The sequence below is a fragment of the Syngnathus typhle genome, linkage group LG9 (assembly GCF_033458585.1).
Source record: "Syngnathus typhle isolate RoL2023-S1 ecotype Sweden linkage group LG9, RoL_Styp_1.0, whole genome shotgun sequence".
Classification (NCBI taxonomy): domain Eukaryota; kingdom Metazoa; phylum Chordata; class Actinopteri; order Syngnathiformes; family Syngnathidae; genus Syngnathus; species Syngnathus typhle.
Window position 1 is genome coordinate 15,112,990 of NC_083746.1, and position 25,397 is coordinate 15,138,386.

At 43.2% G+C, this 25,397-nt stretch overlaps 1 protein-coding gene across 2 annotated transcripts in view; it reads left to right on the forward strand.

Moving 5' to 3' along the window:
* The window catches only part of wdr4 (WD repeat domain 4), a 124,016-nt gene extending 101,078 nt beyond the window's left edge, over positions 1–22,938 (forward strand). For both annotated transcript variants that reach the window (XM_061287434.1, XM_061287429.1), the window contains one exon: positions 22,684–22,938. In XM_061287434.1, the coding sequence (XP_061143418.1) occupies positions 22,684–22,838 (155 nt within the window). In that variant the 3' untranslated portion in view covers positions 22,839–22,938. The remainder of the gene's footprint in view (positions 1–22,683) is intronic.
* The last annotated feature ends 2,459 nt before the right edge of the window (positions 22,939–25,397 follow it).

Consider the following 25,397-nt stretch of genomic DNA (forward strand, 5'->3'; position numbering starts at 1 on the left):
ACAGGTCCCGAGTAGGTGGAATATGCGTCAACATTAGTATGCAGCATCATTTTCCAAAAAGGTTATCTGAGTCTTACCCATCTGTCTCAATGGAACATAATAGTCTGTCGATGGCCTGCCTAATCATTATCTAATCTATGTTGTTGTGGACTATCACTAAATCCGCAACAAATGGCCGATCCACGTCAACACAACTTGGTCCTTGGCCTGAATCAATGGCGGGTCTGTCAGCCAGTTTTTCTTTTGTCATCTTCTTTTGTCTGTTCCACACACTTTCTTGAGTTTCTCAGTCAAACTCACACCTTAGCAATAAATTTTACCTTGACCCCACACAGCGGTCAATTTTGTGACTTCACACAGTGGTCATTGAACAAATAAAATTCTGCAGGAAGTGGATTGATCTGACACGGTGGTCAATTATGACATCACACCGTGACTACCACTTCCCACCCGTCACTTATAGAAGTGGATTGACCTCACAGTGGTCAATTATGACCTCACACAAAGGTCACCGTGACTCCCACTTCCCACCGTCACTTTAGGGCTAGAAATTGACCTCACACAGTGCTTAATCATGACCCCACACAGTGGCCACAGCACTTTTAAAAGAACATAAAATGTGTTCTTTATTGCAATCACCACAACTCACACAATATTAACTTACTACAGTAGATTTAATAGATAGTTTCTAGTAGATTTAGTAGTTCTTTGTGGTATTTAGCACATTTCACACAATATTAAATTACTACAGTAGATTTAATAATTTCAACAGCTGATCCAATTTAAGAAATTTCAACAATCTACCTTAGGGGTAGGCAGAAGATGTTCTATCAAAAGAAGGTATTCTGCTCACCTTGTGTTTGGGCCTAGTCCAGGGGTGGGCAAACTACGGCCCGCGGGCCATATCCGGCCCACGGGACCGTTTAATCCGGCCCGCCAACCCTGAACAAATTGTATTATTAAACTTTTTTTTTTTGGTCATTTTGCCTGCAATGACTGCGTTTTCCCAGTAGATGGCGAAGCGCTCGCCTGCGCATTTACTACCGGAAGCCGTGTCAGAAAGCTCGGTGCACACTCACAAGTGCGTGTACGTACTCAGTAGTACGGACTTGGCGCACTCTCGCTCTATTCGTATCAGTCCCGAATTTAGAGCGTGGGCTTTGACGACAGCATTCTTATAATTCGCGCGCTGAGCTTTCAGATGCAGTTTTGCGCTAAAGCCACCCACAAACCTTCCCCTGGAATCCTTCCATTAAAATGAGTGGCCCGAAAAAAAGAAGTGAGTGCCGAATGTTAAAAAAGAGTGGCCAATTTGGCTCGACGTACGCGACGTGACGTTCAGCCACATCATCAACCCGTCACAGATCAAGGTAAACGGACCAACACCTCGGATCTCGCCTAAGAATTGCCACAACAAATTTTACTCCAGACTATGACGCACTAGCAAAAAAGGGAGACCAACAACACTGTTCCCACTGAAAATGAACGGGAGGCTCTCAAGTTTATTGTAAAAAAATGCATTTTGAATATGATTTGTACACATAGCAGGAATTGAAACTAGCCACCATTCTCATTTTCAAACAATGCAGGATGTTCAAGGACATTGATGCACCACCTATTTGCGACAAATCTTAACCTGTAAAGTTCTTAAGGCTTACTTTAAGGAGGTGTTTTCCGTTTCCTCACCTCTGTTACCAGGTGTTTGCGAGTTAAAACTCTGCTCTGATTTTCAGATACCCCTCACCGTGTTGCCTTTTTGATTACTTTATTTGGATGTATGCTTTCACCGATTCTTCAAGATGATATATTTGGTCAGAATGTTTGCCGTTTGATGTGATCTCATAAGATAAACATCTTTCATTAATCTGACCTGCAGGCACTGAAGTGATGGAGATTGTTATTCATAATAACAGTGTCGTATTTTATGAGAATCACTGATAGCAGTTTTTTAGTGAATTATTTTTTTAATGCTGTTAATAAATGCATTTGTTTTCAAAAAAAATGTTTGGAATATCCATGCTTTACTACCTACTAAAGGCCAAGATCTTTTATGCAATGACCTTTACAGGTCGCTTATATGACTTCACACAACGCCTACATCCATCTGCTCCTGGTCCGGCCCTCCGGTCCAAATTTAGAACCCAGTTCGGCCCGCGAGTCAAAAAGTTTGCCCACCCCTGGCCTAGTCGAAGTGTTGAAATTTCAGCAGCGCTGAAGGAAAAGCGAGCACAAGACCATGGGACATGGCATAATTTGTTAGATTTTGTCCTAGTACTTTATCTTTAATGGTCGCTATCCTAATAGTAAATACAGTATTTTCTGCACTATAAGGGGCACTGGATTATAAGGCGCACCTTGATTTAATTTTAGAAATTATTTCATATATAGGGCACACCGGATTAAAAGGTGCATAGAACTAGAAGCTACTGCATCAAACTGGGGTTGACTAGGGAATTATACAAGGGAATGTCAACCCTTTACGTCAATGAGGTAAAAATAGTCCCAACTCCCATTCCGTAGGAAAGTGATACGGTTTGGCTTCTTACTTGGTCCAGCAACCCCACTCATTTTTGATGGTCATAAACTTTCTTTAGTTTAAAAGACAAAAGCAAGTGCGTGTTGTCACACGTGCACTTTTCAATAAAGTGCCTCCGGCTCCCCAGTAACGGGTTCGATAAGCCGGGGCGAAGGGACTCGTCCGCAGCTGACCACCCGAGTTAAATTAATTCTCTTGGAATCAACCCAACTTCTATACGACGTCAATCCCGCTTAAATCATCCGACGCGCAAGCCGAGTAACTCAATTCGAGGCAAGTCGCCGGTATGACCGCGCCGTATTGATGGCTCCCTTCAGTGGTTTGATGCTGGTATTTCGTTACGGATGTTTTTAGATGCCTTTGTTAAGGCCTCAGGGATTCGTTAGTCTATAGCGCCCGGTAGCGCTGCTCTCGCCGAAGTAACTTTTAATATGGCTCCGCTCGGCCGGTTTGGGGAAGTAAAGAGATTATGTCAGGTTTATTTCGCTGACTGAATAAGTGAATAGAAGAGCAACAGCAAACAAACCACAAGTGAGACAGAATATTAAGTCTTTTCTCGCGAGGAGTGCAGTACAGATAGCTTAATACAATCTCTAAAACACTGAATATCTGTAGGCACTCCCGCTCTTTTTATTTGGATTTGCCCTACCCACAGTGTGAGACATAAGACACTAAAGGGGAGGAGGAAAGCATGTGGGCTTTGTCTCGTAAGCAAAAATCACTAGGTGTTTACATACTGATAAGAACATCTGGGAAGAGGAGTTTGAGCGGACTGGATACAGGAGAAAAAACCTTTGACCTCTAGTTAAAACATAGCAAGGGAAGTTTTACGACATTGTGTAGGATGCAACAAGCTAAGTTATTCATTACTGGTTATATACATTCCAACCTAATCCTACGATCAAGATAGTTGGGAAACCCTGACTTTAATGGTCACTTGGAGGTTCATCTGGGGTGCAGGACAGCAATGAGGCATGTTGTCTAACAAAGTGGTCTTTGTTAGAAAGGAACTGTCCTTCTGTGGTACATCATAAAAACAGCAAGGCCAAACAGCAAGCATATATTGCAGTAATATTGCGGTAAGGCATTGATTAGAGAACGCATGATAACATATATATACATTTTTCTAACAGATTACTTCCCTTTTTTCGGTAGAAAGTCAGATTGACTAAAGTATGACAATGATAGCGTTGAAAAGAGAACTTTAATATATTAATCACTAATTCCAACGATATATATATATAAACACTTAACCGTAAAAGCGCTTCCTCGCGCTCAATTGTTTCCAACAAAATAATATTTTACTTACTACGGGATAAGATGATTTAATCGAATTATTATTATCCTGTAATTAATTCTGAAGGCAAATTAATCCCTCAAAATCATTCAAAGTAGCTTTGACGTGGCCCGATTACCGTTTTTTTCCGTGTATAGTGCGCAAAATTTAACTAATTTATTGTCCTAAAATCTGGGGTGCGCATTATACATGGGTATAAGAAAAAAAAATTTTTTTTTTTATTTTTTAATTTTTTATTTTTTTTTTTTTTATTTTTTTTAAGTCCCAATGATCGTCACACACGCAGGGAGGCAATGGGTCCCATTTTTATAGTCTTTGGTATGGTCTTAACTAGGCTGGATGTAATTTTTTTTGTTGGCATTGATTTCTCCGACTGCCCGTAAACGCACCACCGCGCTCCGTGCGCGCACGGGACAGCAAACGAGCAGGTGATCGAGCAAGCGTCTGATACGAGAGCATTGCGGTCGCATGGAGCGTGTTTGAAGTGAACAGCAGAGAAGAAAGGAACAAGGCAAAGTGTTGTGAAATAAAATATTACCTGTAATACGGATTTAGGTAGAGAACTGAACTCTCGCTCTTTATATAGCTGACGTGTCTTGCGCATCCGTTCTGCGCATCTGTAATGGCGGCCTCCGTATGATATCCGGTTTGCGTGTGTGTGCGTGTGTGCGCGTGTGCGCGAGAGAGAGCGAGAGAGAGTGCGAGAGAGAACGCTCAACCGTAGCGCGCCGCCGACCGCCCAACTGCACCGCGCTGGTCGATTATTGTGACAGAGCCGTCGCTGAAATTTAGAAGATATTTTTAAAGTCCTGATGTACTTTCTAAAATTTAAGTGGACCTCAGAGCGCACTGCGCAGGGAGCTTAATTTGGTGCGGTCGCCAACAAAAAATTCATAAAAATTGGGTGCGTATTATACATGGGTACAGGCTTTTTTCCAGCATCAGCATGCCATTTTTAGGGTGCGTATTATACATGGGGGCGCACTATACACGGAAAAAAACGGTAAATTAAATACTTTGGCTCAGGCCCCGTTCCACTTTTGATGGAGGAGCCGGCCTACTTCTCTTTTTTCCGGGAGTCAAGTAGGACTATGACAGCGTTTAGGAATAAGTTTAACACATTATTCACCAATTCTAACCTTATATATATAAACACTTAGTGGAAAAGTGCTTTCTCAACTTCGATTGTTTCCAACAGAATAATATTTTACTTAATACGGGATAAGATGATTTAATCGAATTATTATTATCCTGTAATTAATTCTGAAGGCAAATTAATCCCTCAAAATCATTCAAAGTAGCTTTGACGCGGCCCGATTAAATTAAATGCTTTTGATCGGGCCACCTTCCGCTTTTGATAAAGCCGCAAGCCTACTTCTCTTTTTTCGGAAGTACCGTTTTTTTCCGTGTATAGTGCGCAAAATTTATTGTCCTAAAATCTGGGGCGCGCATTATACATGGGTACAAAAGTTTTTTTAATTTTTTATTTTTTTTATTTTTTTATTTATTTATTATTATTTTTTTTTTTTAGAAAACAAAACCGTGGAACAAAAAGACAGGGTGACATTACCAAAGACAGGAACAGAAAGCAAACAGACATCATGACAGTAACACATGATCCGACGGTGAGCGAGGGGCAGACAGGACTTAAATACAAAACACGTTACATCGATTGAGGTGACACAGGAAGAGAGGGGCGACGCAAACAGAAACTATGGCAACCTAGACAAATAGCAAAACTGACATTTGTCGAGTTTGTCGACATTTGTCGTCCGAGTAAAACGGACGAGACATGACAATCTCCCCCGAAATAAAACTTGTAATCACCTTTCTTCTTGTTTGTTGTCAATCGCGCATCGCATTCAGCCATCCTGTCCCAACACACTTAGTCAAAAAAACCATAATTGACGACACATCGTTTGATGCGATGGTGCAATCCTTGATGGTGTGTTATTGTCAAATATTGTTTGTTTTTTAATCTCCCTCGCGGACCGGACGTCATACGGAGGCCGCCATTACAGATGCGCAGAACGGATGCGCAAGACACGTCAGCTATATAAAGAGCGAGAGTTCAGTTCTCCTGTGGTGTGCAAGGACTGGAGTTGGAGGTGGAGTGACAAATGACGGTGCCAACGGCAGTTGTTTTAATGACATTTATAATTATCTTCATTCAACCACGGGCCGACTCTTTTCCCCTCAAGATCCTACCACCAACTAAACCAAACAGGAAACTCCCACACCTCTAAACCATCCCACCGGAACTCGGCAACGTGAACTTAGGTTCCGGGTGAATTATGTCAACCAACTACACTCCACCTATTAGTTTCAATTCACAGTTTAATTTGCAGTTTCAATCAGCAAATAACAAAATGCATATTACAGGTCGGTCATATTTTATTTCACAACACTTTGCCTTGTTCCTTTCGTCTCTGCTGTACACTTCAAACACGCTCCATACGAGCGCAATGCTCTCGTAAGGCTTGCTCGATCACCTGCTCGTTTGCTGTCTGTCACAATGTACCCTACACAAATCCGAAACATTTGTTGCGGCTCCGAGTCACGACGAGGGGCAAGTTTTGGTTTCCAAGGGTGTTTTTATTCCTCTTCAACGTCTCTCCCATACAGAGCCGCCTTTTTCACGTCCGCACGCCTCTTTCCCGTGCACGCACGGAGCGTGGTGGTGCGTTTATGGGCAGTCGGAGAAATCAACGCCAACAAAAAAAAATTACATCCAGCCTAGTTAAGACCATACCAAAGACTATAAAAATGGGACCCATTGCCTCCCTGCGTGTGTGACGATCATTGGGACTTAAAAAAAAAAAAAAAAAAAGAAAAATTTCATAAAAAAAAATTCATAAAAATTGGGTGCGTATTATACATGGGTACAGGCTTTTTTCCAGCATCAGCATGCCATTTTTAGGGTGCGTATTATACATGGGGGCACAGTATACACGGAAAAAAACGGTAAATCAAATTAGCAGAAGTATGGCAAAGACAGAGTTTGGAAATAAATCTAATGCCTTAGTCTCCGATTCTAAAATCTCCCGTTAATAAATCGGTTTATCAACCCATCCACAAACAATCGACTGCATAAATTATACAAATTAGCGCACAACGAATTAAATTAGTATATACAACTCTTTTATTGAAGAAGCATAAAATAAAATTACAAATCACAATCCTCCAAAAACTGAACAATTCCACTCACTGATGCCCTTGCAAATACAATCATTCAATCCTGGAGTAATTTTGATTGAAAAATTTAATCAGAAAAGAGGAAAAGGAGGGTACCAATTGGGGGTTATTTTTTGGTGGAAATAAAGTCGAGTGATCAATTCGATTTTATCTCTAAAAATCCAATTTAGAAACTAGTTTTGGTCACGGGAGGACCCACTACCCGATAACGGTCTCCCTCCCCGCACGGAAATACAGAAAGAGTCGGTCCTCTCACCTACTTTCTCAAGCAAAGTTGTCCAGTCCAATTCTTTTGAGTAAATCCAAGTTAATCCGTGCCAGCAATCTTGCGTTTTACACAAAAATCTCGAAGGCTTTGGAAAAAAGTCTTGAAACTCCTACCGGCTTCTTTTTGTTATGACCGCGGTCCAGGAGAGAGCCCCGTAGATGTCCAAGGTGACCTTTTTATAGACTTCTCTGGCCCTTCCCTTTTCCGCTGGCCTCTATACTGTCCAGTTTTCCACGCCCACGGCATCTATACTGTCCAGTTTCCTACGCCTACGGCTTCTATACTGTCCGGCTTCCCACGCTCATCCCCTGCGGTTTTTCCGAGCAGCTCATTTCCGTTTCACTCTTTCCACCGAAATTCTGTGGAAACCCCCCTGGCAAGCACCCTACTTCCTCGTTTCTTTACTTCCCCTTTTATTAAACCAATACTTCCAAGTCAGACTTTGGTCAACCATTAAATAAAAATAAATCAAAGCCTTTGAATTGATTTCTTTTCTTTTTTCACCACACCCTTATTCTCATAAGGGTGGGCAGCTTAGTCTAATTCTGTGATAATATTGCTTTAAGCGGTTACAGAATATATTCCAGCCAAGCAATTATAATAAAATACAATTTAAAGAAAATAAAATAAAATTAAAAGAAAACAAGAACTCATCTGTTTTTACCCTTTTTAACACACCCCTATTCTCATAAGGGTGGGCAGCTTAGTCTAATTCTGTGATAATATTGCTTTAAGCGGTTACAGAATATATTTCAGCCAAGCAAGTAAAATAAAATACAATTAAAAGAATAATAAAAACCACCTTTGTGCTCTCGTGTGTGTTACATTGATCAGACCACGTTCAATTTTGGTTTCTGGCAACGATTTGGCCCCATCTTTTGGAAAGTTTTAGAATTTCAGCTTTGCCAATTCACTCACTAATACCTAACTCAGATTTTGCACCATCTGCTGTTAAAATTTGGAATGTCAGCCCCGCCAATTTATTCCTGGGAGCAATCCATACTCACTTTTTTGCACCATTTGTTCCTTCCCCACACTCCATGTTACATGACAGTGTGTTGATGTGTAATGCGTTGATTAGCTTGTTAGCTTTGGTGCCGGGCTTGCGTATGCGCAGCCAGACTTGCTGCGGTGGGGGGGGGGGGTGCGGTTCACTGTGATTGCCTCCCGATAAGCTAACTCGTCAATCAAGCGATGGGATGAAAGTGATACCGTTTGGCTTATTACTTGGTCCAGCAACCCCACTCATTTTTGATGGTCGTAAACTTTTAATTTAAAAGAAAAAAGCGAGTGACAGTGAGAAACATTTTGGCAGAGTGCTGTGTACAACCAATATGGATCAACAAATTCTCCAGAAAGATCGATACATACGTATCTGTGGAGCCTTTTCTGTGAGATTGTGGAAGAAGGTCAAACCTCCACCTTCTTTTACTAGTCTTGGCCACCTTCCAACAAGGGGGTGACTCTACCTAGCCTGTGTGATAATGTGTAACCTTGCAGTCTTAACTGAGATCAACTCCTGCGTATGTGCAAAGAGTATCAGAGAGAAGGGAAAGCCAGTGAAAACGAGAAAAGTCACAGCAAGCTAACGGCATAGCTCAAGCCACCTTGCTAATTACATGTGCCAGAGGCCTATTTTAACAGTACAAAAGAGAATCCTTCACTACATCGCAGAATTTTATTTCCAAAAAAAAAAAAATTAAAAGTCAAAATAAAACTTCTAAATTGAGGAATTATGGCACAAAACTTGCCCACACGCCAGCAGAAGGCACTTGTACCTTTTTATACAAAAAAAATTATAAGAGTTCTAAAAACATACCGTACTTTTTGGACTATAAATGGCGTTTTTTTTCATAGTTTGGGTGGGGGGGCGATTTATACTCAGGAGCGACTTATATATGTTGTTTTTTTCAAAAACTTTCAAAAAAAAAAAAAAAAAGTGAAAGCGCGATAAACGAACCGCAATATAGCAAGGGATTACTGTAATTTGAATTTCAAGTGATGTCAGCAGCGCAACGTCGCGTCAGCAGCAGCTCCGTCCTTTATGTAAACAACCGTCGCGCTGCTGACGCGACGTCGCGCTGCTGATGCGGCGTCCCGGTCGCGCTGCTGACGCGTCGCGGTCGCGCTGCTGACGCGTCGCGGTCGCGCTGCTGACGCGTCGCGGTTGTGCATCAGCAGCGCGACGTCGCGTCAGCAGCGCGGCGGTTGTTTACATAAGGGACAAAGATTGACTCGACGGAGCTCTCTTTCACTTCCGTGGATTGAAGTCGGGGGCCGGCGCTCGGCCGGGTGGCTGTCCAGGGACGGTGGATGGGGCTCGGACAATGCTTTTACGCACGCCCGGTCCTGCTCTACCGATCTGTCTTTCACCTCCGTGGATGGAAGTCGAGGGCCGGCGCTCGGTCATGGCTTTTACGCACGTTCGGTCTTATTCTATGGAGCCTGTAAGTTTGTTTTGTTAAATAAAGAGCCGTTTACCAAACCCACGTCTTTCCTTGAACTTTGTTAACGCTACAATATAGTTACAGTGCCTTGCGAAAGTATTCGGCACCCTTGAACCGTTCAACATTTCGCAACATTTCAGGCTTCAAACATAAAGATGTAAAGTTTTTATTTTTTGTCAAGAATCAACAACAAGTAAGACACAATCGTGAAGTTTTATGAAATTTATTGGATAATTTAAACTTTTTTAACAAATAAAAAACTGAAAAGTGGGGCGTGCAATATTATTTGGCCCTCTGCTTTCAGTGCAGCAAACTTTAAAAGTTCATTGAGGATGTTTGAATGATCCAATGTTGTCCTAAATGACTGATGATGATAAATAGAATGCCCCTGTGTGTAATCAAGTCTCCGTATAAATGCACCTGCTCTTTGATAGTCTCAGGGTTCTGTTTAAAGTGCAGAGAGAACCATGAAGACAAAGGAACACACCAGGCAGGTCCGAGATACTGTTGTGGAGAAGTTTAAAGCCGGATTTGGATACAAAAAGATCTCCCAAGATTTAAACATCTCAAGGAGCACTCTGCAAGCAATTATATTGAAACGGAAGGAGTATCAGACCACTGCAAATCTACCAAGACCCGGCCGTCCCTCCAAACTTTCATCTCAAACAAGGAAAAGACTGATCAGAGATGCAGCCAAGAAGCCCATGATCACTCTGGATGAACTGCAGATAACTACAGCTGAGGTGGGAGAGTCTGTCCATAGGACAACAATCAGTCGTGCACTGCACAAATCTGGCCTTTATGGAAGAGTGGCAAGAAGAAAGCCATTTCCCAAAGATATCAAGTCAAGTTTATTTGTATAGCCCTAAATCACAAGCAGTCTCAAAGGGCTTTACATAGACAGAAATTGACAATTATTCTCAAAGCATCCCCTGATCTTAAGCTCCCAAAAGGGCAAGGAAAAACTTAAAAACCCCTACCGGGGGAAAATTAGAAACCTTGAGAAGGGACCACAGATGGAAGGATCCCCCTTTCAGGATCACCAGGTTGAAATGGATGCAGAGAGGGCACAAATGATACAACATGAAAATCAATGAAATAAAAAGTGGATGTCCATGTCAGAGCAGAGGGCTGCCGAAGGAGCCCTCAATTGTCCTGGCAGTGTCTTCGAGGAGGTTGAGCTGCAGTTCCCCCATCCTGAATTGGCCCACGAGAATCCAGATAGCCGCTGTCAGCATGGGTGCCACCTAACCACCTCCCCGGCTGGGGAGGGGGGAGGGAGGGGGTGGAGAGGGAGAAAAAACAAACTCCAGCCGAATCGGCCACTACAGGTTAGTTAAAGGCCATGTCATAGAAATGTGTCTTTAAACGTGTCTTAAATGTTTCTACTGAGGTAGCAGTCCTAATATCCATTGGTAGGGCATTCCCAAGCTCTGCAGCCCGAATAGAAAATGCTCTAGAGCCTGCAGACATTTTCTTGGCCCTCGGTGGCGCTAAAAGGGTAGCGTTTTGCGAACGAAGGTTACGAGACGGAACATAAGGAACAACTAGGTCGACGAGATATGAAGGCGCTAAGCCATGCAGTGATTTATAGGTTAATAGAAGAACCTTGAAGTCACATCTTAAATGGACCGGGAGCCAATGTAAGTTGGCTAGTATTGGGGTAATGTGATCAAAATTTCTTGACCGAGAGAGCAGCCTTGCAGCAGCATTTTGTACTAACTGTAGACTTTTGATGCGGGATTTAGGAAGACCTGGAAATAGTACATTACAGTAGTCCAGGCGCGACGTGAGGTCGAGAGGATCGGACGAATCTTTGCAATATTACGAAGGTGAAAAAACGCAATTCTGGTTATATTCTTAATGTGCTTTTGAAAGGAGAGAGTTTGGTCAAATATTACCCCGAGATTAGTTACAGTATCGCTTTGAGTGATAGTACGGTTATCTATAGTTATAGCGGTTTCCTTGAATAAGTGTTGATAACGAGTTGGACCAATTATCAACATCTCAGTTTTATCTGGGTTAAGACGAAGGAAGTTGAGAGACATCCATTGCTTGATCTCCGCAAGGCACGCCTCAAGATTACAACAATCATCGATAACGGCATATATAATTTGGTGTCATCCGCATAGAATTGAAAACTAATATTATATTTACGTATTATGTCCCCAAGCGGAATCATATAAATATTAAAAAGAATTGGTCCGAGAACCGATCCCTGTGGGACACCACACGTAACATTATAGAGCTCCGAGGACGCATTGCCATGAACCACTCGGTGCGTCCTGTTTGATAGATAGGAATGGAACCAGCCTAGTGCTGACCCTGAAATACCAACACAACTTTTAAGACGCCCTAATAGAATATCGAAGTCTACAGTGTCGAAGGCAGCACTAAGATCGAGTAGTAACAGTACAGACGAAGTGTTTGAATCCATAGCTATGAGGAGATCGTTAGTCACTTAAGCAAGTGCTGTCTCAGTGGAATGATTAGCTCTAAAACCAGACTGAAAAGTGTCATATCGATTATTGACGACCATGTAATCAATAAGCTGCTGCGCTACTACTTTTTCAAGAAGTTTTGCTATGAATGGGAGGTTTGAAACTGGCCTGTAATTACTGAGACAGTCCGGGTCAAGATTTGGTCGCTTAAGTAACGGTTTAATGATAGCGGTTTTAAAGGCTGTTGGCACTATCCCAGAGGAGACAGACAGATTGATTATATTTAAGACGGACGGTCCCAAAATTTGAAATAATTCTTTAAGTAGTTTGGAAGAGGGTCGAGTAAACATGTTGTTTGTTTAGCCGCACTAACCAATTGTGTAAGCCTTTCAAGAGACACGCTTTTAAAAGTTGAGAGGGTTGTTGCATGATCATCAGCGTTGGTAAACGGCGGGCTCGACCGAGCGATTGGAATGGTATTCTTGATCTCATCCCTAATGGATTCAATCTTTTGAGCAAAAAATTTCATGAACTCGTCAGCTGAGTGGAAGGAACTATCGGGGGTCGGCTGGCGCAGAGTCAGCTTTGCCACTGTATCAAATATAGGTGTTTCGGATTGTTTTTATTGAGATTAATAACTTGCCAAAAATACCGAGTTTTTGCTAAGATAAGCGCGTCTTTATATTTCAGGAGGCTATTCTGCCATGCCTGATGGAAAACCTCAAGTTTGGTTAGATGCCATCTGCGCTCATGCTTTCTACATAATTGCTTAAGCGTACGCGTTTCATCTGTGAACCACGGAGTAGGCACTCTACGGCGAGTTTTCAGACGTAACAGCGCCACAGAGTCAATGGCATTTAACAATGTCGCATTGAATTCATTTGTAAGATTATCAATAGAGCCGGCGTATGTGAGAAATATAGCGGTTGCCGGCGACAGTATCTCAGATAGCGCAGTTGCAGTCATGGAGTTGAAATGACGGCTCCTATAATGCTGATTGCTCTCTTGTCTTTGACAAGGAACTAGAATTTCAAACTTTATTAAGTAATGATCAGACAAAACAGTAGGGCAGTACTCCTATATTTGAGGTTGCAAGTCCTCGGGATAATACCAGATCTATGGTATTTCCATTCTTATGCGTTGCTGCCTGTACGGCTTGCGTAAAACCAAACGTATCAGTTAAAGTCTGAAACGCCGAAGTAAGTGGCTCTGACGGTAAATTCATGTGGATGTTAAAATCGCCCATGATAATTATATTATCCGCATTGGTTACTAAATCAGCCACAAATTCTGAAAATTCATCCAGGAAGCCAGAGTAAGCCCCGGGTAGACGGTAAATAACAGCAAGATAAAATGACGGTAAAGCGGTGGATCGGACAGTGAGAACCTCAAATGTTTTAAATACGTTGATCGAACGAGGCCTAAAACTAAGCTCGGAATTCGAGACGAGGGCGACACCCCCACCCTTTTTTCGAGGACGCGCCACATGCGAGCTCACAAAATTTGGAGGCGAGGCCTCATTAAGCGGCATCAGTTCATTAGGTTTTAACCAGGTCTCGCAGAGACCAAAAACGTTTAGATTATGTTCTGTGATGAGATCATTAACGAGAATGGCTTTCGTATGAAGCGATCTAATATTCATAAAAACCAAGTTTAAGTGTAATTGGTCGATCCGGGTGCGTATCTATCGAAGGATATTTATACGAGATGCGAGTAAGATTGTGTTCTCTAGGCCTGACATCACCTCTCAAATGTTTGTTAGCGCCAGGGCTGTGGACTCGGTCGGATTTTTGCACAGAGTCCGAGTCCGGCCTCTTGGCCATGAGTTAGAGTCAGAGTCCGGCTGTCCATTTTTTCTTTTAATTCATGTGACTGCTTAGTCTTTATTCAAGGCTAATTTAGATCAAAATCAAAACAATTACAACAGTTTTGTGATGGCTTTGTCTTTATTAAACATATAAACGAATACAATAAACAGATACTTTCAAGTTTTAATCATTAATTACACCATTATAGCTCAGACATCTATCTAAACACAAATAATTAGTGACAACCCCTTATTTGGAAAGCGAAAAACCCATTTCGTACGGCGTCAGCACTATGTTGTTTTCGATAAAAACATGAAAAACTCACGTTTGCGTCAGTCAATTTTAATTTTTATAAAGGATTATTCTCATTTGATGCCATCCGCGTTCTGCCATTGAAGCGGGGTGCATTCAAAGACCAGTCGTACAGACGGAACACTCATTCACTTCACCAAAACGCAACAATATAATTACGTGAGCTCTTTGCATAAACCTCGATGCAAAGAAACTCCTCTTTTTGGGTACAGGCTACAAGGAGTATATATTACAAAGGAGACTTTATACTTAATTGTGATCATCATTCATTCATCCATCCATCCATTTTATTTTATTACTCAGGTATTTTCAAAGCAAATTAATATTGTTAATAATATATATTATTGAGAATGATTTGAGTGAATTGATTTTACAATTTTTATCCCCCCTCCCCACCATCTGTCACTTTGCTTGGGACAAAAGGAGCCTTCAGAACTGAAATTTCGTCTCAATTATTCATTCAAATCAATTCACTCAAATCATTCTCGTTATGAAAGATTTGATCACAAACATTTCCGTCTGTACGACTGGTTTTTGAATGCACCCCGCTTCAATGGCAGAACGCGGATGAATTTAAAGACATCAAATGAGAATAATCCTTTATAAAAATTTAAATTGACTGACGCAAACGTGAGTCCTTCATGTTTTTATTGAAAACAACATAGTGCTGACGCCGTACGACGCCGTACAACATCGTTTTTTTGCTATAATTCGGTATAATTCGAGGTAGTCCACGCTCACCCAAAGTTAAGGTTTCATGTGAATATTATTTTCATAATTGTCTGGACCATATACGATATGGTAGTTATTTATAGATCTTGAAGATGTCAAGTTATAGGTGCATATAGCACGTTCATTGTAAGAGGGGAAGAGATGTTGTGTATTTTGAGCTAACTCAAATTCCGTAGTAGAAAAATCTCGGAAGTGGGATGGGCGCATTCTGTGTTGTTGTGGTACGCCCTGTGAACGCACTGTGAGTAAGGAATAAAGCAGTTATCATTCACGTCGTTGTCCGACCTATTCTTGCTATCTAAGAACCTGGAAAATAATAAGGATATAACATATATCACGGGTCATTACGACGAGTTTGGTGGAGTTTTTACTGCTTCTTCCAACTCCTACCGCGCTGACTGTAACCTGACACTCTCTGGCTGCGTCTTGCCTCTCTTTTTTTTTTATTGTCGGACTCGGTGGACTCTGTCAAAATCAGCACTGAGTCCGAGTCCGGCAAAAATGACCGAGTCCGACCGAGTCCCCGAGTCCGAACCGAGTCCACAGCCCTGGTTAGCGCGGTGGGACGATACGACCGTGGAAATCTGATAGTAAATATTTGTTACAGTGTAGAATTATCTGAAACCGGCACCGTTTCATCAGCAAAACCGGTCGGGGTGGAGTGATTGGATTTGTCTACTACCCCAGTAGAAAGTGCGTTTATGTGTACTGTAGCACTATTCAAACTATCACGCTCTAGTCTACACAAGGAGATATGTGCATGCTGGGAGTCTAGCCTAGCACTAGTTAACTTTATCTTAACAGACTCCAAACCCATCCTGACAGGTGGTCTAATCACCTGTGACCCGGCCTGCTCTAAAGTGACCTGTCATGTGTGGCTCAAACAGTAATCTATATTCCTAGAAAGAGTGAAGGCGCCTTCACGGTTAGGGTGAAGGCCGTCCTTCCTCAGCAGGTCGGGGCGGCTCCAGAAGGAAGGCCAATTATCTATAAAATACAGTCCCTGCTTCTTACAGAACCCAGCCATCCATCGATTAAGGGAGACTAATCTACCAAACCTCTCATCAGTGCCTCTCCCAGGCAGGGGGCCAGAGACAAATACTCGATGCCGACTCATCTTTCTGGCGAGATCACAAGTCCTCGCTATGTTTTTCTTTGTGATCTCTGATTGCCTCATCCTAACATCATTGGAGCCGACGTGTATCACTATGTCCGAGTAGCTAGTGTTGATGGAACTACGCTGTTGGCTAGACCTATTGCGAGTCAGCTCCCTAAGATTAGCTTCTATGTCGGGTGCTCTGCCCCCAGGAATACACATTACCGTGGCTGGATTTTTAAGCGTAATATTTCGGGTAATGGAGTCACCTATGACCAAAGTGCGAGGGCCAGTAGACCGAGATGACTTTGGACGGCTATGCGTCTTACCTGGCTCATCGCGATTAGCAAGCCGCTTGGGGCTAATGCTAACTGGGCTAGCAGGCTGACTACACGCGTCTGTATCTGCCACATCTACAGTTATCGCGCAATTCTGCTCTAACTGGCGGACACGTCCCTCTAGCAGAGACAACCTCTCTAAGAGAAGGGTGCAGTTGGTGCACGAAGCCGCACAAACCTCTTGATCGGCAGCCATACTTTGTGTCCGATGATCGACGGCAGAGAAACGCCCACGAAGCCTCTGCTCTCCCAGGCACTCCGGCTGTGAAAAAATAGATCGACAGTGTAATAAAAGATTCAAACTTACTTTAGAGTCAGGGAGATGAGTTCCACGCTGGAGAAAACAAAATCGTCCAAGCCTGAAAAGTATTGCACACAGCAGGTTTTGTTACCGCTGTGAACCAACCGTTGTCACCCACCTAAAAAGTCTCGTTTAAAGTTTGCCACAAGCCACCTGGGAGACAAACCAAACATGTGGAAGAAGGTGCTCTGGTCAGATGAAACCAAAATCGAACTTTTTGGCCACAATGCAAAACGATATGTTTGCCGTAAAAGCAACACAGCTCATCACCCTGAACACACAATCCCCACTGTCAAACATGGTGGTGGCAGCATCATGGTTTGGGCCTGCTTTTCTTCAGCAGGGACAGGGAAGATGGCTAAAATTGATGGAAAGATGGATGGAGCCAAATACAGGACCATTCTAGAAGAAAACCTGTTGGAGTCTGCAAAAGACCTGAGACTGGGACGGAGATTTAGCTTCCAACAGGACAATGATCCAAAACATAAAGCCAAATCTACAATGGAATGGTTCACAAATAGACGTATCCAGGTGTTAGAATGGCCAAGTCAAAGTCCAGACCTGAATCCAATCGAGAATCTGTGGAAAGAGCTGAAGACTGCTGTTCACAAACGCTCTCCATCCAACCTCACTGAGCTCGAGCTGTTTTGCAAGGAAGAATGGGCAAGAATTCCAGTCTCTCGATGTGCAAAACTGATAGAGACATACCCCAAGCGACTTGCAGCTGTAATTGCAGCAAAAGGTGGCGCTACAAAGTATTAGCGCAAGGCGGCTGAATAATATTGCACGCCCCACTTTTCAGTTTATTTGTTAAAAAGTTTAAATTATCCAATAGGTTTTGTTCCACTTCACGATTGTGTCCCACTTGTTGTTGATTCTTGACAAAAAATTAAACTTTTAGATCTTTATGTTTGAAGCCTGAAATGTTGCGAAATATTGAAAGGTTCAAGTGGGCCGATTACTTTCGCAAGGCACTGTATATAGTAGATCTGTGGAATAACGACGAGGCTGACGTCAGGGCGCACGCGCGGCGTTGTTGACAAAGGATGAGGAATTTGATCGATGGATTTAATTATTTAGAGTGCACAGATGGTTTGCTAACATTATTGCTTATATAATAGTTATTTGATATATAATTTATATATTGTTATATGGGCCTGTGGAATATTTTGAAGTGCAAGAGCCGTCAGCGGCGCGCACGCATTGTTGACAAAGGACGATTGATGGATTTAATGAATTGGAGTGACGCAGATGGTTTTATTAACGTGTTATTTATGTAATTGTTTTTTTAATAACTCTGAATTTTACGTCAGGGCCGTTCTCAGCTCTTAGTTTGTATTTATGTCACGCTAGCATGCCTATTGTTAAGCCTGTTGTTGCTCGTTCATGACTGTTCTTGGTGTTGGATTTTGTCGAATAAATTGCCCCCCAAAATGCGACATACTCCGGAGCGACTTGTGGTTTTTTTTCCACTTTTTTGGGCATTTTATGGCTGATGCGACTTATACTCCGGAGCGACTTATAGTCCGAAAATTACGGTAGTTCCAAAGGACTGCAACCTGGGTGAGAAGGCTCTGTAGAGATGTTACTTGCACGTTTCCTGGTCCTGGACAGGTACAAGTCTTGGATAGATGGGAGGTTGATTCCAATTATCTTTTCTGCAGTCCTGATTGTTCGTTGCAGTCTGTGCTTGTCTTGTTTGGAGGCCGATCCAAACCAGACAGTGATGGAGGTGGAGAGGACAGACTGGATGATGGCAGTGTAGAAGGTCTTCAGCAGCTCCCGCGGCAGGTTGAACTTCTTGAGCTGTCTCAGGAAGTACAGCCTCTGCTGGGCCTTCTTCGTGGTGTCGTCTGCATACTTCAGGAGCTTCACAGGAGAGTCACCTGAGGAGAGATCGTTGGTGTAGAGAGAGAAGAGCAGTGGGGAGAGGACGCACCCCTGAGGGGCGCCAGTACTGGTGGTCCGGGTGTCAGATGTGATGCTCCCCAGTCTCACACGCTGTCTCCTGTTAGTCAAGAAGCTGGTGATCCACTGACATTTGGAGGCAGGCACCGCAAGCTGGATGAGCTTCTGTTGGAGGATGTCAGGAGCGATGGTGTTGAACGCCAAGCTGAAGTCCACAAACAGGATGCTGGCGTACGTTCCTGGGGTGTCCAGGTGGTGTAGGATGTAAAACAGAACATTATGAACAATATATTATAGGGCTAACATTGCCCCCGGGTGGAAAGGAATGGAACACCATCTGATGTTGATGATGTTGACCACATCATCCACCGACCTGTTTGCCCGGTAGGCAAACTGGAGGGGGTCAAGCAGGGGGGGCCAGTGACATCCTTCAGGTGGTTCAGCACTAACCTCTCGAAAGATTTTATGATAACAGATGTCAGAGCGACAGGTCTATAGTCATTCAAAGCTGTGATGGCGGGCTTCTTGGCCACTGGAACGATGGTGGAGCTCTTGAAGCACGAGGGCACCTCACACAGCTCCAGGAAACGGTTGAAGATCTGTGCAAAGGTGGGTGCCAGCTGCTCAGCACAGACTTTCAAGCAGGAAGGTGACATGCCGTCTGGGCCCGGTGCCTTCCTGATCTTTTGTCTCCGGAACATCTGGCGCACTTCCTCCTCACGGATCTGGAGTGTGGGCGCTCTGCAAGAGAGTATGTGACAACGGTGACAGAGCAGTTGTGGGGGGAGGTGAGTATGTAGATTGTGCTGCAGGAGGTCCTGTTTTGTGGGAGGACCGATCAAACCTGCAGTAGAACCTGTTTAGTTGGTTAGCAAGCCTTGGGCTCTCCACAGGACGGGGGGTTCGTTTCTTGAAGCCCGTGATGCTCTACAGACCTTTCCACACTGTTGAGGGATCAGGATTGCCAGAGAGGTGTCTCTCCAGGCTCTCCCCTGTAACACCTCCTGGCTGTGTGTTTCTGGTCTGCTTGAACAGTTCCTGGTCGCCGCTCCTGTAGGCCTCCTCCTTAAATTTGCGCAGCCTCCTGAGGTTCGGTGTAAACCAGGGTTTGTCATTGTTGTACGTGCAGAAGGTCTTACTCTGCACACACAGATCCTCACAAAAACTGATGTATGATGTAACAGTGTCAGTGAGTTCATGCAGGTCTGAAGTTGCAGCTTCAAATACTCCGTAATCGGTGCAGTCAAAGCAGGCTTGGAAGTCCTGCCTTGACTCCACTGTCCACTTCTTCACAGTCCTCACCACAGGCTTAAAAGTTTTTAGTTTCTGCCTGTAGGCCGGGATCAGATGAACTAAACAGTGGTCCGAGAGTCCTAAAGCTGCACAAGCCACAGAGTGGTATGTATGCTTAATTACGTTGTAGCAGTTGTCCAGTGTCTGTGCCCCTCTGGTGGGACACGTTATGTGCTGTCTGTATCTGGGGAGTTCGTATGCGAGGTTCGCCCTGTTAAGATCACCCAGAACAATGATTAGTGAATTTGGTAGAAGTTTCTCCATTTCTGTCACCTGGTCAGCCAGCATATGCGTGGCTTCACTTGCTCGTGCGTGTGGTGGAATGTAAACAGCTGCCATGACGATCGAGGAATACTCCCGTGGTGAATAGAACGGCCGGCAGTTTATGAAAAGTGTTTCTAGGAGAGGGCTGCAAGACTCTTTCAACACCGTGACATCAGTACACCAACGTTCATTAATGAAGAAACAAAGACCACCTCCCTTTGATTTTCCGGAGAGCTCCGCACTGCGATCTGCACGCATTAGCCGAAACCCAGCTAACTCCGCGGCTTGGTGGGGGTGTGTCCGCTAAGCCACGTTTCAACAAAACACAGCGCAGCAGATCTGCTGAAGTTTATGTTCCTTGAAGTGAGGAGCAGCAGTTCGTCCATCTTGTTCGCCAGGGAGCGGACATTCGCCAGATGAATTGATGGTAGGGCAGAACGAAACAATCTCTGCCTCAGCTTTACGAGGGCTCCGGCTCGTTTTCCGCGTCGTCGTGCTAGCTTGTATAGCACTGCCGCTCCGGCTAAAATCTCCGACAAACAGTCTGAACCAGAAAGAGCAGGAGAGAAAATACCAGAAGAAGACTGTCTGATGTTTAACAGCGCTTCTCTGGTAAAAGTGATCCAGGATGGACAGCAGAGGACACAAAACACACACAATAAGACAAAGAAACAGAGAGCGATTCACCGTGGCAGCCATCCCGGCGCCATCATGACGTCATCGCTAAGCCACTATCTTGTTGACTGAGTATTGCATACTGTGGTTCTCAGTCTTTCCCCATGTTTTTAGGAAATATTTTCAAATATGTAGAATTACTGTGTTTTCTGGACTGTAAATCGCTCCAGAGTGCAAGTCGCACCAGCCATATAATGCATATCGTAATTTCCGGATTATAAACTGCTACTTTTTGCTCAAGTTTTGAACCCTGCGGCTTGTTCGGTGCGGCGTATCTATGGAATTTCCGTGATTTTTGTGATGACTAATACACTTATACACGCATGAAAACGCTGTGGACCGCTGTTGTGCGGCACCGCTTTGCTGGGTGGAGGGATATGTGACACTGTCACTGGGGTGAAGAGTGATGTGTTGATCGCATGTCCAGCCACCGGGCAAATAGTGCCGTTTAATTGACACGAAGAAGAGACAGAACGAGATCAAGACGGACATTACTGAAGAAAGGAAGCTTTTATACACAAACCATTATGGGGGACAATAAAAATGCATATGATGCCGCTTTTAAAGGCAGTCAATTTGGCTCTTAACGGAGGAACTACACCTGCTCATGCACAGTAGAGGTTTCTTCCGATTACTAGGGGGCACTGGGCTATTGTTGATGACATTTAGTTGCGTCACCCTTTTATTTATTTCCGGCTCACGTCCACTCTGGAGCCATATGTGTAACTCGCTATTTTAATGTAACTTAGTGCTTTGTGCATGAATAAAATTAGCATGAACAGACGCTCATCATGGAAAATGCTAGAAGAAATGCACAAACATTTTTTATCCAGCCCTATTAGTGCTGTGTTATTTCCGTGTTGCTGCTGTGTTACTGCCGCGTCACAGGCATTGTTTGGAAGAAAAGTTAAGGTATGTTATTAAAACTTTGAAAACTCTTTCTGTGTACCGTTTTTCTTTGTAAATAACTTGTGGACACATGCGGCTTGTAGTACAGTGCGGCTTGTAGTACAGTGCGTCTTATGTATGAAAAAAACAAGATTTTCCCCTAATTTGTGCTGTTGAGGCTTATAATCAGGTGAGGCTTATAGTCCAGAATTTACGGTAATAAAGAAGAAAAGAAAACATACGTTGCACCGGGGTACAAGTCGCATTTTGGGGGGAACTGAACACAAAATACACCACCAAGAACAGACATGAATAGGCAATAACAGGCTAAAATATACGGTATGCTAATGTTACATAAAGACAAATGAGGAACTGAGAACGTGCCTGACGTGACATATTAACAGTTATTGAAATAACTTAATAAATAACAAGTTTATCAAACCATCCGTGTCACACCAAATCATTAAATCCAGCAAAATCGTCCTCTGTGTCACTTAAAAAAAATGTCATTTATCAACAACTCTGCCGACTCCAGAAGTCTGTGGATGGATTCAGACTCATCATCAGTTGCAGTTCTAATTATTCCACAGGCCTAGAGCGCCCTCATGCGGTTTAGTCTGAAAATGACATGTGAAATGGTATCTACTACTAGTAAGTAAATAATGTGTTAATGATCGCGTGTTAATAATTTCACATATAAGTTGAGCCTGAGTATAAGTCCCACCCCCGGCCAAACTGAAAACATTTTTTGATTTATAGTCCGGAAAATATGGTAATTGGAAAAAAAATGTTCAGTCTTTAAAATCACAGCCAATTTCTTTTTCACCTCTCACTATAATTTAATTGCAAATGTTCTTACAAGCAATCTTCTGTTTTCTTAACAGCTTCCACAAGGGGAGTTAGCCGTTTTGAACATCTGCACAAGGTGACTTTTGATAACCTAACAGTGTACATGGAAAAAAAACAGCAACGATTGGAGGAACAGCAACAGAAGAGGAAAATGGAACAGAAAAGCAAAGGCAAGAAGGCCAGAAAATAAGTGTTTTGAATTATAATGGCTTTGTTTAAATGAATTGACTGTATTTTCATGTCTTTACTTCTTTGGATGAGCCATGATAATAAATGTCAATTACATGGAACCATTTTGTGTTTGGTAGGATTTTTTCTATGCATTCATCTTGATTTATAAAAAGTAACTTTTCTTTGAAAATTACGTTTACATTTTTGGTACAAAATATTGTAAGACCCACAGTTCATGACCACAAGTTAGAGTCAGACTATAGATCAGGGGTCTCAGATTCAATTTACCTGGGGTCCACTGGAGGTAGAGTCTGGAATAAGGCTGGGCTGCATTGGGCTTTTCTAGGCTCGGATAAAAACTTTTAATGTCATCAAATGTAAGAAAAACAATTATCAAACAGTAATACGTAAATAAAGAAATGCCGATCTACCTGGCGATTTCCCGCCCCATCCTTTGCTCATACTTGCAGAAGAACCCAATAGAATTGAGCTCCTCCACATGGAGAAGGATCACATCCCCGAGACAACACTCCACCTTTCAATGACTGAAGAAAATTGTCCCGAATTTGGAACTGCTGATTCTGCTTGACACTCAGCTGGGCAGCTCAGTGTCCTAGTGGTAGAGTGTCCGCACACATACCAAAAATTATAAAAATGGGACCCATTTCCTCCCTGCTTGGCGCTCAGCATTAAGGATTGGAATTGGAGTTTTAGATAACCAAATGATTCCCGAGCGCGGCACCGCTGCTCCTCACTGCTCCTCTCTCCCCCAGGGGATGGATCAAAATCACACGGGGATGGGTTAAATGCAGAGGACAAATTTCACCACACCCAGATGTGTGTGTGACAATCATTGGGACTTTAACAACTCCCATGAGAATTGAAGATTGCGATTTGTGCAAAAAAGGACAATGCCGGATGTACTTCCCCAGGCGGTTGGCATTCTTCATCGTCTCCAATGTGTTGCTGCGGATGTTTTACGATCTTTTGTGGCGAGCGCCCTCTTCTTTGCAGTGGTGTGCTGGGCGGGCAACATCAAGAAGAGGGATGCTTCCAGCCTGGGCAAAATGGTGAGAAAGGCGGTTTCTGTTGTGGGCGCAGAGCTGCCTGATCTGATGCCAGTGGCAGAACAACGGGTGATGGCCAGGCTGCTGTCCATCAAGGACAACCCCATCCAACCACTGTATAGCACCGTCACCGAGCAGAGGAGTAGCTTCAGTGACCAGCTGTTGACACCATTTTGCTCCACAGAAATAATAAATAAATGAATAAATCATTTCTCCCCCATGCAATGAGACTTTTTAACTCCGTGGTCCCCAACCCCCTGCGCGGCACGGATGGGCAGGACACATAATCAGGCACTGTCAATCCTATGATTGGCTATGTAGTGAACCATATCATATCGTTGGCTGGACACCTGTCAATCACTGATTTACACTACAAACATTTACACTGCCGAAAGAATGATTTTCTTTCTGTGCCTTTTTTAAGATTCAAGAATCTTGAAAAAAGCACAGAAAGAAAATCATTCGTCCACTTAATTAAATTAGATTACGGCTAACAATAGATATTATTCAGTCAGTTAATGCTTTTATAGCATGGAGTTTCTTGTGCGCAGAGTCTGCGCGACCAATGCGCAATTGCACAGCTGCACAGCTTAGAGGGAACACTGCCCTTAAATCAGAACGACCATTTGGGTTGATCTTTGAAACCCAAGTGAATCCCAATTCCTTCGATGAATCCACCGATTCTAAATGCACTCCAACTCACACACACACGGGTGGGAGGGTGTTAAATTCCAAGTCCGTGAGTCAAATTCCGTAGGAAGTTTCTGGAAACGTCGTAAAGACATTTGTTTTTTGTGCAGAGGCGTTCATTAGTGATGCGTTAGATGCATTAGACATTACCGTTTTTTTCCGTGTATAGTGCGCAAAATTTACCTAATTTATTGTCCTAAAATCTGGGGTGCGTATTATACATGGGTACAAAGAAAACATTTTTTTTTTTTTTTTTTTTAAGAAAGTCATGGTACAACAAAACCAACAACAGGACTGACCGACAAAGTCGTGGAACAAAAAGACAGGGTGACATTACCAAAGACAGGAACAGAATGACAGTAACACATGCAATGATCCAACGGTGAGCGAGGGGCAGACAGGACTTAAATACAAAACACGTTACATCGATTGAGGTGACACAGGAAGAGAGGGGCGACGCGAACAGAAACTATGGCAACCTAGACACATAGCAAAACTGGGGACGAGACATGACAAATCTCCCCCGAAATAAAACTCACCTTTCTTCTTGTTTGTTGTCAATCGCGCATCGCATTCAGCCATCCTGCCCAACACACTTAGTAAAATTCATAATTGACGACACATCGTTTGATGCGATGGTGCAATCCTTGATGGTGTGTTATTGTCAAATATTGTTTGTTTTTAATCTCCATCGCGGACCGGACGTCATACGGAGGCCGCCATTACAGATGCGCAGAACGGATGCGCAAGACACGTCAGCTATATTAAGAGCGAGAGTTCAGTTCTCCACCTATTAGTTTCAATTCACAGTTTAATTAGCA